Source organism: Phalaenopsis equestris, unplaced genomic scaffold (genome assembly GCF_001263595.1).
Source record: "Phalaenopsis equestris unplaced genomic scaffold, ASM126359v1 Scaffold000803, whole genome shotgun sequence".
Taxonomy (NCBI): Eukaryota; Viridiplantae; Streptophyta; class Magnoliopsida; order Asparagales; family Orchidaceae; genus Phalaenopsis; species Phalaenopsis equestris.
Genome location: NW_018165243.1, coordinates 485533 through 499948, shown reverse-complemented (window position 1 = coordinate 499948; position 14416 = coordinate 485533). Strand labels below are relative to the sequence as shown.

Genomic DNA, 14416 nt, shown 5'->3' with positions numbered 1-14416 from the left:
TACATACACATATCTATATACATCTATATACATCTATATACATCTATATACATCTATATACATCTATATACATCTATATACATCTATATACATCTATATACATCTATATACATCTATATACATCTATATACATCTATATACATCTATATACATCTATATACATCTATATACATCTATATACATCTATATACATCTATATACATCTAAATACATCTATATACATCTATATACATCTATATACATCTATATACATCTATATACATCTATATACATCTATATACATCTATATACATCTATATACATCTATATACATCTATATACATCTATATACATCTATATACATCTATATACATCTATATACATCTATATACATCTATATACATCTATATACATCTATATACATCTATATACATCTATATACATCTATATACATCTATATACATCTATATACATCTATATACATCTATATACATCTATATACATCTATATACATCTATATACATCTATATACATCTATATACATCTATATACATCTATATACATCTATATACATCTATATACATCTATATACATCTGTGTATGTATGTAGTATATGTATGTAAGAAATGATAAGAGACTATTATACGAGTCTCAAACCGCCTTTAATGTGTCTAAAAATTCGAGTACCACCTCTTTAAGCCCAGCTATGCTAGAGAGGATTCGAATCCCCTACTGTGGGGTCTTATATCGAAGGTGTTGACATTTTTGAAAGCTTATATTTAATAGATTTTTGAGTTTTGAGTAAGTGAATCAATGCGAAAAAAAAAACTAAGTGTTATAAATACTACAATCATCTTAAATTTATGAATACTAAAATATATAGTCCATTGCCTATTGCCTCTGGGATTGGATAATAATACTTCATCTTGTATGTAGATGATTAGTTGGGGCTTGATTACCAATATTTGCCACATGTATTGTTGCACTTTATTGATATTTCCAAGTCTTTTAAGGCTAAAATTGAACTTAGAGTTGGAAATAAAATTAAGTATAACAAATCAGATTATGTTGGTGAGGGTCAAAAAGAGTTTAGAGGTTTTGGGAGAATAACATTCACCGCCCTTTTATCTTTTTTCACATGCCTCTATGACACACTATACTGTGAAATCCCAACTTGAATGGTATTATAGAATAGTAATAACTGTGAGGAAATGCAAAATAGTATGATTAATTATTCCAGAGTGATCGGAAGCTTTAAATGTTATAACATCTTGTATTGAGAGGTAATGAGGCAAAATAGTTGCTAAAAGCTTTAGAATGACAAAAAATAAAACACGAGCACTTGCATATTTGTGTGTATAGTTGAGGCCGGGTCTTATAAACATTGATGAAAATTGAACTATATGACAAGTAGTTTTATTTTGTCGTCTTTTATTGAACGCTTTCAGGACAATACATGTAGCATTAAAATCAATATTTTAAATTAAGTCGAGTTCAAATGTAATGTTGTGAATGTCTAGAGTCTTCCACGAGCAACCCATTTAAATAGGACTTATTGATGTTAATACTTTGGTTTAATGGGGTTCGTTACATAAATAGTTAAGGGTTGTTTGGGATTATTTTTTTATTTTTTGTCCTTGAAAACAAAAAATAGGTAACAAACATGAAAATATTGTTTGAATTTTTTTTTTTTTTTTGAGAACACTTGAGAACACTTCAGTTTTTTACAGTTTTTTAAATACTAAAAAAAGAAAAAAACATATTTTTGACTGTTTTTAAAGACCCGAAACAACCTTTAGCCTAGCCCGTCTTCGGGCACCCGCAGTCCGATGTTGGCGTTGGTCAGCCAGTCGCCAATCGCCATTCTTCAATGCTAGCCTCCGCCTGCAGCTGCCAGCCCGCCTGCCCACGGGTAATACTTTATGTTTCTTAGAGCAAGGAAGATGTTACATACTCCATTGGTGACATAGCTTAATCTTGGAACGAAGCGTCGGTCTAACCGTTTTATAAAAAAATATATTTTTACAATCAAACATATTTTATATTTTTTATTTAAAAAAATATATAAATCATAAAAGTGCCACTCATTTTTTTAAAAATGAAAAAAAAAACTAAAAAAAATTAAATACCCGACTTATTATACATATTTTTTTAACTACTGATATTTGAGCTATGCCGAATAGTATATTTTTATGATGATATTTATGGCTCAATTACATCAATATTGATATAAAAATCATGGCAGTTGTCAATTGAAATTAATTTGAGTGCTTAAATATTAGTTTTTAAATAAATTAAAAAATAAATAAATTATAATATAATTATTGTACCAGAAAGCGACGGTGAGCTTACCTTACCGCTAAGCTGGTTATAGAAGCTACGTAGCTTTGACACGTGGAAGTCTTTTGCTTCACGGCTCTATGATTCTTAAAAAATCTACTCAGCGTCGAGGAACATAGAAATTCTCCAGAAATTTTGTCTATGATGGCGCCACGTGGCAATTATTTTATGTTCGGTCTATAGCTGGCAAACAACCCGAGGAAGGTGGGCCAACCGAACCGTTGTTGCCGTGATTAGTCCGTTCTGCTGATTGTTTTATTATTTGCTTATTAGAGTTTGAGAGTGGCTTGAATTTGATTTTGATTTTTAATTTTAAATTTAATTATTAATTTTGTATTATGATTTGATTTTTTCATGCTAATTTTTTACTATTATAAATGATTCGATTTATAAATTGGATTCAAAATGATATGATAACTAAACATTAATTTTGCTATTTTTTATAATTTCTTTTTGGTGGAACCCTATTATTTTTTTTGCCCACTAGCTTTTTAAACATGAATCACAAGTAGGGGTGTAAACGAGCGGAGCATGAGCGAGTTCGGGCTTAGCTCATGTTCGGTTCGTTAAAAATTATCACTGTTTGTAAATGATTCGTTTATATTTCTAACACAAAAATTTATTTGTGTTTTGCTCGTTTACTTAGCCAGCTGAATACGAGTTGTTCACGAACAAAAAGTGGTTTCAATAACCCTTGTTATGCATGTAGTTCTCAGGAGTGTAAACGAGCCAAGCTTGAGCGAGTGAATACTTTGCTTGTTAAAAAATATCATTATTCGTGTTTGACTCGTTTATATATCACGCTAAAAAAAATTGTTCATGTTTGACTCCTTTGATTATAGATGCAAACATGAGCTGTCCACAAACAATAAGCTAACCTTAATCACATACTCGTAGAATGTTACAGGCAGGGCGAGATTTAAATCTTATTATTTATATTAAAATATTAATTTAATTAGAATTTAATATATTTTCATTATATTTTTAATAAGTAATAATTGATTATGAATCTTTGTAACTTTGTAGTTAATTAAATTATTTAAAAATAATATTCATTATATATTTATAATTATTTCGAGCCAAAGCAAACCGAACACGAACGAACAAAACTTTATTCATGTTCCGCTCATTTGTATATTTTTGTTTTTTGTTGTATTGTAAATAATTGATGATGATAAGCATCGTTAACTTTTTATATTTAAAATTATTTTATTTTTTATTTTTATTTTTTTCTTATACGCTTCTATCGACCGACGTTATGTGAAAGTGAAATAAATGAATAAAATATTTAAGCCTCATTCCAAAAGGAAACAAAAAGATAATGGCTTTAATTTTATGAGGACATGCTTAAAAATTAATAGCAAGATTTAGTTACATACCACTAAATTATTATTTATTTATATACCTGACACCTCAATGAAAAAAATATATATTTTATTTTTAAAAGTTAAAATGATGATATTTTTCATGTGATGTGAAAAAATTTTGGATGTAATAAATGTAAGAATCAAAGCTTTTCTATATGTATTAATCCTGAATTACTGTTCAATTTAGCTGTTTTTATAATTAAAATGATATATTATAATGCAGAAATAATCAAATGGCATGTCACCTAAATTTATAGAAGAGTACAATAAGTTGAGAATTGAGTCATCAGCGGTGTGGATCAGAAGCCAAAACAAGATTCAAATGTCAGGCCAAACAATAAAGTTAAGAAAATAAAGTGAAACGAATAATAGCCAGAACCTTATCATGGCCAAGTCTGATGACACCGAAGAGACTCGATCGTAAGACAATAAGAAAAAAGAACATATAGGTCTTGATAGGCCATCAACAAGTTTTTAACATGCAACACGAATTTCGAGATATGATGCGAATTTTGAGGCAATATTTTCAAGGAAAAAAAAAAGTTAAGCTGCAATTAAGAGTCAACTAAAGCTCTGTTTTCGACAAACTTACACTTAAACTAAGTGTTTGTTTGGCGCAGGTGTAGGTTTTTAGCTTTTCAGCTGCAGCTTAGCTGTCCTAGGAAGCAGCTGTGAGGAAACTGTTACGGAAAAGCTGGTTGTCTGTTTGTTACAACTACGTGAAAACAACTGTGAGGGAGCTGTTTTTAAAAGGTTGATCATTCTGCCCCTATTTATTTAAAATGTTTAAAACAGAACTCTAACTGTCATCATTTTGATACTTCAGAAATTTCTTTGCTAAATTTCCACCGCATATAAATGAATGAAATCAAATAGGAAAAAGAAATATCTTATAAAGCCAAATTCAAATATTTGGTAGGTAAAATGTACAAATTCTTGGATAATCTTTTTGGCCCTTCGACTTTAACCCTTAAAAGTTCTGATTTGTTATAAACACTTTTAGAAGCTTAAAGACTCTCCTTCCATTCTTTTAGTATACTTCTAACCTCAAAGCATGCCGACGTCTATGCACTGAATTTGTAGAGGAAGCTGAACGTATTAAAGTCATGTTCTGCTTGCGAGGTGAACCTGGTGCGCATAGGATATTGTTGCCTAACGCAGAAATGCGTGGCCTGACTATAAATTGCAAAAATCAAATAAAAAGAAGAGACAAACCGTGACCAATTAAACTGCATTTCTCGGCGAAGAAAAGATTAGGAAGACGAATGAAAAGAAGAGGACGATGGCGAAGGAGGAAGACGAACCATGACCAGAGCTTGGAGACAATGGCGAGGTGGAGGAAGACAAACCAAACAACGCAAGAGAAGACGAAGGAGGGAGGGGGAAGATCGTAGGGCTTGCCTTCGTGTAACAAGCCAAACTAATGAGGAGGAGAAGACGAAGGAGAGGGGGGAGGCTCAATGAGGGTTAATGCGTAAAAAGCGGATCGAGAAAGTTGTGCCGCAGGATCCATCCCGCGGCTGGCTTTTTACCAGAACCGCATCCCACAACGAGCGGGACGCCCCACCGAACGACAGAAATTCGTGGGAGCAGGCCACGATGCTCTTATATCGCGGTCCCAAATAGAGCCTAAGAGTCAACTTGAGCTTTGTTTTCAACAAACTTACACTTAAACTGACAAACTCAACAATACAGACTTAATGATGTCAAAATCTGAGTTAAATCAAGCTCAGATCAAACCATTAAATCACTTTTGAAAGTTTTTCAGACACATCTTAAAAGTCAAACAAATGTCTAATCTCGATGAGTTTATAGTAAATTCGAGCGTCTCAACAAGGTAAATCCAACGAACCTAAGATTGCTCAATTCTAATATTGTCAAGACTCTCAAATGTCCATCAAATGTCGTCCAATCAAGGTAATCTCTTCGAATCATCCGATCAAAGTGGTTAATATTCTTGCATTAATTGCACGAGAAACTCTATAAATGGAGTTCCACCCCATTCATGACAAAGGGGAACTGGAGGCTTAAAGAGAGAGCTTGAAGCTTGAGGAAGGGAGCTTGAAGTTTGGAGAAGAGTTAAAATCCAGTGCCACTTTGTCGCCGACCACCAGTCGCCTCCTGTTGCCGACCACCACCTCGTCGGTTGCCATCGATCACCATCGACCACCGCCCACTCCCTGCGACGAAGCACCGTGCGAAGCGACAACTGACATTGCAGAGTCGTGAAACAACATACAAAGCGATGCATCGCCCCGAATACCAGAATGTCACCTCAAAGACAATGTAACAATGCATCTCGAAGATGACGTGATGAGGTATCCTGCATACGCACGAGCAACTCCTGACTCTGGCCCCCATTTCCTACGAATGTCATTACTACTCGTCACTACGACTTATTTGACCAACTAAGGTCTACGTTGTTCACAACTCGTGCGGCAGCCGACTCCGGCCACACGGTCTATGGACGTTACTACTACTCACCATTATGGTATATGTGACCAAATACAACCTATGTGGTGCACAGCTTCGACAATTGTCTACTATGACTTATCTGGTCAAGCAACGCTCCTGAAGCAACCATCTACAATACTCACGATGGACTACTGCCAAAAACTGCATTCAAATTATGAGTATACAACATTGTAATTCCATCTTTCCAAATTCAAAAAAGTAGTGGATCTGTGTACTTACTCATCATTCATAGTAGCTTATTTCAACGGGGCTAAGTCGTGTGGTTTTTCACACTTTCAAACGTTTTCTACGTAAAAAATTGAGGTGTCTCCATATTAACAAAAAATATATTGATTTTAATTACTAGACATAAGTAATACAAGTTAGGTGTGTCGTTTAATAGAAAAAAATTGTTGCAAGATTTTCAAATTAATTTTTTATTATGATGAATATAACATTAAATTTATTTTAAAAATATGTATAACTTTAAAAAAAATTCAATAAAACTTTATTATTTTTATCTCAACATAAATCAAATTATATTAGGATTATATGATTCACATATTTTTTTAAATTTAATTATAAAATATGTTTAAAAAAAAATGTGGAAGTGATGAGCTTGACGATTCACTTGGCACAATGTTGTTGCTTCTGATGAAGTCGCTTGTTAGAACGATGAGTTAATGGTGTGGTGTGGTCATGTGGGAAGATGATTTTGTCAATTTTATATTTTTTCAATATGTATTTTTTGATATTAAACTTTTAAGAAATTCTTTTTTATAGAATTTCTTCGTATTAAACAGCTTGTATGTGTTTGTGATTCGTTAATATTTAATTAAATAACTTCACATTTAATTTAATAATGCCATTTGGGCTTTTAGTTTTAACAGCAGCAGTGCAATAAATAAATGGGCTCCGCCTGCTCAAATATTGCCATATTTCGCACATGGAAAACACTTTTTGTTACTTAATGCGTGTTGGAATATCGTAATTTGAAGGAACGTAATCAATTGTATGTCTTTGTACTTAAAATGGTTGATGCAATATTGAAGAGTTTTTTATTTTTTTCTGAGATATCTTCCGCTAGCAGTACGTATGACATACAATAAAAAAAATTTCAGTAAATTTGATGAAGACCCTGTCACTAGAAAAATTATTCCGTCATGCAGAGATGCATGCGGTGTTCGATCTCCACCATCGATCACCGCTTCGATGAGATTAAAAAAAAAAAATTAAAAGTAGGTCCCACCGAAGCGGAGATCTACAGTGAAGATCCGACACCGCATGCATCACCGCACGGAATAATTTTTCTGTCACTGATACCGTAATTGGTTTCGTTGCATATGACGATTAGCTTCTAGCATTATTGTACACACTAGAGTGTAATCCATAGAATATTGCATCATAATTGGCTGTCCGTGCGTATACGTACGTTATATTCTCACAAATTCATAGAGTTAATCATGTGATAAATATAATTTACTTATAATTTGACAAACATGCATTTTTGTAGTCTCTAAATGTTAATCTTTGTATTACTTATAAAATACTTGAAATGAACAAATGCATTTCAAATTGAGCCGAACACCATATTCATTGCCATGAAAGAAATCATAGAGCCTTAACATAATATTTTTTCCTCACTATCATATTCCATCAATAAATAATAATAATAGTAATAATAATGATAAAAAAAGAACATGTTTTAAATTACTGTATAGCACTACTTTATTTATGCTATATGTTGCAAAGCAGATTTCTCAAAACGCATCCAACAACTTTATTTAAAATCATGCAGACGACAACAACAACATTCATAAATAATCTTTCAGACTTAAATGAACAAATGTGATCAGGACATGGCGATTCCTCCATCAGTACAAATAACTTGGCCAGTAATGTAGGAGGCGACTGGCATGCACAAGAAAGCTGCAAGCGGCGCTACTTCGTCTGCCTCCCCGGCACGCTCCATCGGGCCTCCAAACCCCTCTGTTTCAGGACCTCCTTCTGCTCGAAGGAACTGTAATAATCCCACCATATTTCAAGCACAACACTAAACCAAGTATGAATTAATGGCGTTGCTTAATCAGTTTGAAAACTCACAGACTGTAGCATTGCACTCTTTATGGGTCCTGGGGCAACGCAGTTTACGCGTATCTTGTCTTTCGCCCATTCCAAAGCTAGATTCCTCGTTAGTTGATTTGTTGCAGCTGTAACCATGGCGATCAACAGATATAAAATAAAACTTGTTGTACCATGGCGATCAACAGATATAAAATAAAACTTGTTGTACCATGGCTCCCGTCTTCACGATCTCTCGCTTCCGTCTCCTTCACATGAGAACAGAAACTGTTGCCTCCTTCATTTCGCGGAAGCAGTAAAGAAGACTTCTTGTTTGGATTGCTTGAATTCTTGTTGAGGCTTACGAGAAGCAGAAGACAAAAAATGTGTTTTCGCAAGGTACTTTTTCTTAGTTGATTTTGCGTGCTTGGAAGAAAGAAGAAGGTGTTCTTGATTTCTTCTTGATGGCTTGCGCAAGAAGAGAAATAAATTTTCTCTTGTATGTATTTCTTCTTCGGTGTATCTTGGTGTAGAGAGAAAAAAGTGAAGAAGTGAAATGAAGAGTTCGCTCTTGTAATCGGAGACGATCAACTGATGTAAATTTCTCAATTAGTAAAATCCTCTGCAACTCCGTGGATGTAGGCAATTTGCCGAACCACGCAAATCTGTGTGTTCTTTTCTGGTGTGATTTTTCTGGTTCTATTCTTTCACTTCGTCGTCGATCATTTTAAATTTCATATATACCACAACAACTCGTATTAATGTCAATGACTGCAAATGAAGCAAAAGTTTCAGAGACCGAGAAGTTTGTTGACATAGATTTTGGTTATTGGAGGATGCAGATAGAGAACTATCTCTATGGGAAAAAACTTCATTTTTCGTTATTTGGGAAGAGAAATGAAAAAATGGATGAAGCTGAATGAAATCTGTTGGATCGACAGGTTCTGGGGGTTATTCGATTGACTCTATCGAGGTCCGTTGCGCACAACGTTGTCAAGGAGAGGACGACTGCGGATCTTATGGCAGCCCTGTCATGTATGTATGAAAAGCCATCGACAAATAACAAGGTATATCTGATGAAGAAGTCATTCAATTTGAAGATGGCGAAAAGTACATTTGTTGTACAACACCTGAATGATTTTAATACCATCACAAATCAATTATCATCTATGGAAATTGAATTTAATGATCCAATACGTGTACTGATCTTATTGGCTTCATTGTCAAATAGATGTGAAGCTATGAGTATGGCTGTCAGTAATTCTGCAGGTAAATCTAAATTAAAATTTGAAGATATTCGTGATTTGATTTTGTCTGAGGAGGTGCGCGGGAAAGATTCTGGGGAGATCTCAGGTTCGAGTTCAGCATTAAATGTTGATTTCATAGGGAGATCACAAAAAAAAAACTCAAACAGAGGAAGATCAAAATCAAGGAACAGAAGCAGGAGTAAGTCAAGGTCTGGTAATAAAGTAACTTGCTGGAATTTTGCCAAAACTGTCCACATAAAGAGGAACTGCAGGAATTCTATGAAGAAAGAGAACGACGGTGCAAATGTGGTAACTGAAGAATCACATGATGCACTGCTGCTGACAGTTCATAGTTCTGTTGATGACTGAATACTGGATTCAGGAGCTTCTTTTCATACAACTTTCCATCGGGAATTGATGCGGAACTATGTTGTAGGTGATTTTGGGAAAGTATATCTGACAAATGAAGAAGCTCTGAATGTGGTAGGAATGTGAGATATTGACATTGCACTTCCAAATAAGAACAAGTGAAATTTCCAAAAGATCAGACACATTCCTGAACTGAAGAAGAACCTCATTTATGTTGGGCAACTTCATGAATATGGACATTCAACAATTTTCTCAGATAACACCTGGAAGGTTACTGAAGGTGCATTGGTACTGGCTCACGGTCAGAAAATATTTTTGCTATATATGACTATTGATTTAATTAACAGTGTTGATACTACTGTTGTAGAGAGCACAACAGAGTTGTGACATTGTAGACTTGGTCACATGAGTCAGAGATGTATGAAGGAACTTCAGTCAAGAGGCATGAAGACAAGCTACTTGAACTGAAGTCAATTGATTTCAACACGTGCGAGAGTTGCATTATGGGGAAACAAAGAAAAGTTTGTTTCTTGAAAAGTGGCAGAACACCAAAGGCAGGAAAGCTGAATATTGTACACACAGATGTGTGGGGTCCTTCTCTAGTGACATCTCTTAGAGGCTCTCGTTACTACGTCACATTTATTGATGATCATAACAGAAAGGTATGAGTTATTTCTTGAAGTATAAATCTGATGTATTCAGTGTGTTCAGGACTTGGAAGGCTATGGTTGAGACAGAAGACAGAGATATGCTGAAATGTCTGAGGTCTGATAATGGTGGTGAGTATATTGATTTTGGGTTCAAGGAGTACTGTGCAGCTCAGAGAATCAGAATGGAAAAGACCATTCCAAGGACACCACAACAAAATGATATTGCAGAGTGCATGAACAAGACCCTTAATGAGTGGGCTAGAAACACGAGATTGCACGCTAGACTATCACCTACTTTCTAGGCAAAAGCAGTCAGTACTGCAGTTTATTTGATCAACATGATGTCATATGTTATATTAAACTGTGATTTACCTGAAGAAGTCTGGAGTGGAAAAGATGTAAAATTTTCTCACCTTAAGGCTTTTGGTTGTCTTTCTTATATTCTCATTAATCCTGAAGCTCGAAGTAAACTTGAGGTTAAGTCAAAGAAGTGTTACTTCATTGGCTACGAAGACGAGTCATATGGGTATCATTTCTGGGATGATCAGGGTCGGAGGATCATAAGGAGCAGGAACGTAATTTTTAATGGGAATGTTATGTACAAGGACAAGTCCAATACAGTTTCTGAAACAGCACTGAAGGAATCTGAATTGGTAAGATTTGATGATTTACCATATGTCACAGTGCAAGGCAGAATTGCAGGTGATGAGGAGAGTGGATCCGAGGCATCCACTCCTATTGTTCCACAGTTAGTTTCAGAGCAGTCTACCTCTACAGTTGCAGTTCGAAGGTCAGAAAGGGCTAGACGTTCTCCACAACATTATTCTCAAACTTTGAACTACATTCTGTTGACAGATGGTGGAGAACCTCAGAGTTATGAAGAAATCTTACAAGATAAAAATTCGAGCAAGTGGGAGTTTGCCATGAAGGAGGAGATGAATTCTCTGCTTGAAAATCAGACTTGGGAGTTAGCAGATCTTCTAACTGGGAAGAAGACATTACACCAACAAGTGGGTGTACCGGGTGAAGACTGATCATGATATCAGTAAGAGGTACAGTGCTAGACTTGTTGTAAAAGGTATACAGCAAGAGCACAATATTGATTATTACGATATTTTCTCTCATGTGGTGAAGCTTACAACATCAGAATGGTACTGTCTATGGTGACCACTGATGATCTCTTCCTTGAGCAGTTAGATGTGAAGAAAGACTTTCTTCATGGGGATCTTAAAGAAGACATCTAGATGCACCAACCTGAAGGGTCCGTGGTACATTGAAAGAAAGAATCAGTTTGCAGATTGAAGAAGAGCTTGTATGGCCTGAAGCAAGCTCCTAGACAGTGGTACAAGAAATTTGATAATTTCATGCACAGTGCAGGGTACAGCAGATGTCAGGCAGATCACTATTGCTATGTCAGGTATTTTGACAATTCCTATATCATCCTACTGCTGTATGTGGATGATATGCTTATTGTAGTTGCTAATATTGAGGAGATCAATAATCTGAAGGGGCAGATGTTATAACATTTTGCAATTAAGAATTTAGGAGCTGTAAAACAAATCCTTAGTATGAGAATTGTCAGAGATAAAGTCAGAGCAATGTTGAGACTCTCTCATGATGAATATGTGAAAAAGATACTTAACAGGTTCAACATGGATAAGGCCAAACCAGTTGGCACATCCTTGGGAATTTACTTCAGACTCAGCAAGAATCAGTCACCCAAGTCAGAGGAGGAACAAGATCATATGAGTAAGGTTCCTTATGCTTAAGCTATTGGTTCACTTATATATGTTATGGTATATGTTATGGTTTGCATGGTTTGCAACAGACCGAATATTGCCCATGCAGTGAGAGTTGTTAGTAGATACATAAGTAATCAAGGAAAGGAACATTAGGAAGCAATGAAGTGGATCTTGAGATACCTAAGAGGCTTTGCAGAAACTTGCTTGTGTTTCTCAGGAAAGAGTTCAAAGGTACGAGGCTGCAAAGGAGATGATATGTCTACAGGGCTTCTTGGAAGAATTAGGCAAGAAGAATCAGAAGGGAATTCTCTACATCGATAGTCAGAGCACAATATTTTTAGTCACCAGTCCATGACTAAGCACATTCATATCAGGAATCACTTCATTCGGTCATTGTTGGATGACAGACGGTTGTTGCTTGAGAAAATTTGTGGAAGTCAGGACCCTGCTGAGATGTTGACAAAGGGTGTTACTCTAGAGAAACTGAAGTTGTGTGCAACTTCAGTTGGTCTTCTTGCTTGAAGACAGAGGTCTTGAGTTAATGAGGTGGATGATAACACATTTGAAGAAAAGGGATATGCCGCCAGTGGAGGACATCAGTTTGAGGAAGAAAAGTTGTAGTCTGTGTACCGGTCTCCAAGTGAGAGATATGTTCGGAGTGGAGAAGGCTAAAAGACAAACCCCCCCTCCCCCGCACGTATTTCTTCCGCCCTGGAACCTGCTCCCGTGGTTCGCGATCTCTCGCTCCCCTGGTTCGCAATCTCCCGCTCCCACACGATCTCTCGCTTCCGACTCCTTCACGCAAGAACAGAAACCCTTGCCTTCTTCATTTCGCGGAAGCAGGAAATGAGACTTCCTGCTTGGATTGATTGAATTCTTGTTGAGGCTTACGAGAAGCAGAAGACAAAAAAAGTGTTTTTACAAGGTACTCTTTCTTACTTGATTTTGTGTGCTTGGAAGAAAGAAGAAAGTGTTCTTGATTTCTTCTTGGTGGCTTGCGCAAGAAGAGAAACAAATTTTATCTTGTACGTATTTCTTCTTCTTCGGTGTATCTCGGTGTAAAGAGAGAAAAGTGAATAAGTGAAAGGAGGAGTTTGCTCTTGTAATTGGAGACGATCAACTAGTGTAAATTCCTCAATTAGTAAAATCCTCTGCAACTCCGCGGATGTAAGCAATTTGTCGAACCACATAAATCTGTGTGTTCTTTTTTGGTGTAATTTTTCTTGTTCTATTTTTTCACTTTGTCGTCGATTGTTTTAAATTTCATATCTACCGCAACAAAACTTATATGAATCAGGCAAAAATTTCAGGCACAAAAACAGGAAAGCTCATGTAATTACCTTTAGTAGCGCCGTAAATGGCGCAAACAGGCAAAGCAACGATTCCTGCGATGGAGGAGATGAAGACAATGCTTCCACCACCAGAGGCCTTGAGCAGAGGGTGTGCGATTTGGCTGAGATGAAACCCGGATTCCAAATTTGTAGCCATCGTTATCGAGTAATCTTCCACTGTTGATTTCAGAGCGTCCTTGAACAGGCCCCTCCCCGCATTATTAATCTGACAGAAACTCATACATAAGTGAGATGAGGATCAAAGGTTAAAATTCTTTAAGATTATTTACTCACAAGTATGTTGAGCTTTCCATGGAACAAGGAAGAGACTGTCTCCATAAGTTTCTCTCTTTCAGCTCCAGAGCTGACATCACAAACAGAGCCAGAAACGTTGAGTTGTAAGAGCTTCCATTTCTGAAGGCATTCATGGAGCTCAGACTCACTGCGAGCACAGGTGTGCACAGTTGCGCCATGGCGGGACAGTTCTTCCACTATGGCTAGGCTGCAGAACTCAAATAACATCACCGAGAATGAAAATAAATCAAGTTGGAATTTTTTTTTTAGTTAGTGTTAAGAGGGAAAATAAGTGAGAAGAGGAAGAAGAAGGAGGAGACGAAAAAAAACGAACCCGATTCCCTTTGTGCCGCCGGTGACTAAAGCGGTGGTTCCCAGAAGAGACCATCTTTTGTCAGCCGCAGCCATCGCCATGATTCTTCGATATTCCTCTAATGCTCTGCTCACAGCTCACAAGAAAGATGAGGATAGCAAGTAAGCGAAGCAAATCCATTCCTCATTTTGTGGAATTAGCCTCGTTTTTTTTCCGAGGATAAACTTAAAATATTAATATATTTTTATAGAATACAAAATTAATATATA

The 14416-nt window shown here is 36.0% G+C and overlaps 1 protein-coding gene across 1 annotated transcript; it reads right to left on the bottom strand.

The window, feature by feature from the left end:
• Window positions 1-7872: 7872 nt before the first annotated feature.
• Window positions 7873-14316, bottom strand: LOC110031389 (tropinone reductase homolog At2g29290-like). The gene is made up of 5 exons (XM_020734563.1): window positions 14169-14316; window positions 13835-14042; window positions 13550-13766; window positions 8244-8350; window positions 7873-8160 (listed from the first exon to the last, which is right to left on the bottom strand). The coding sequence occupies exons 1-5, from the start codon at window positions 14246-14248 to the stop codon at window positions 7993-7995; spliced, it is 780 nt and encodes a 259-aa protein (XP_020590222.1). The 5' UTR covers window positions 14249-14316; the 3' UTR covers window positions 7873-7992.
• Between the last annotated feature and the right edge of the window lie 100 nt (window positions 14317-14416).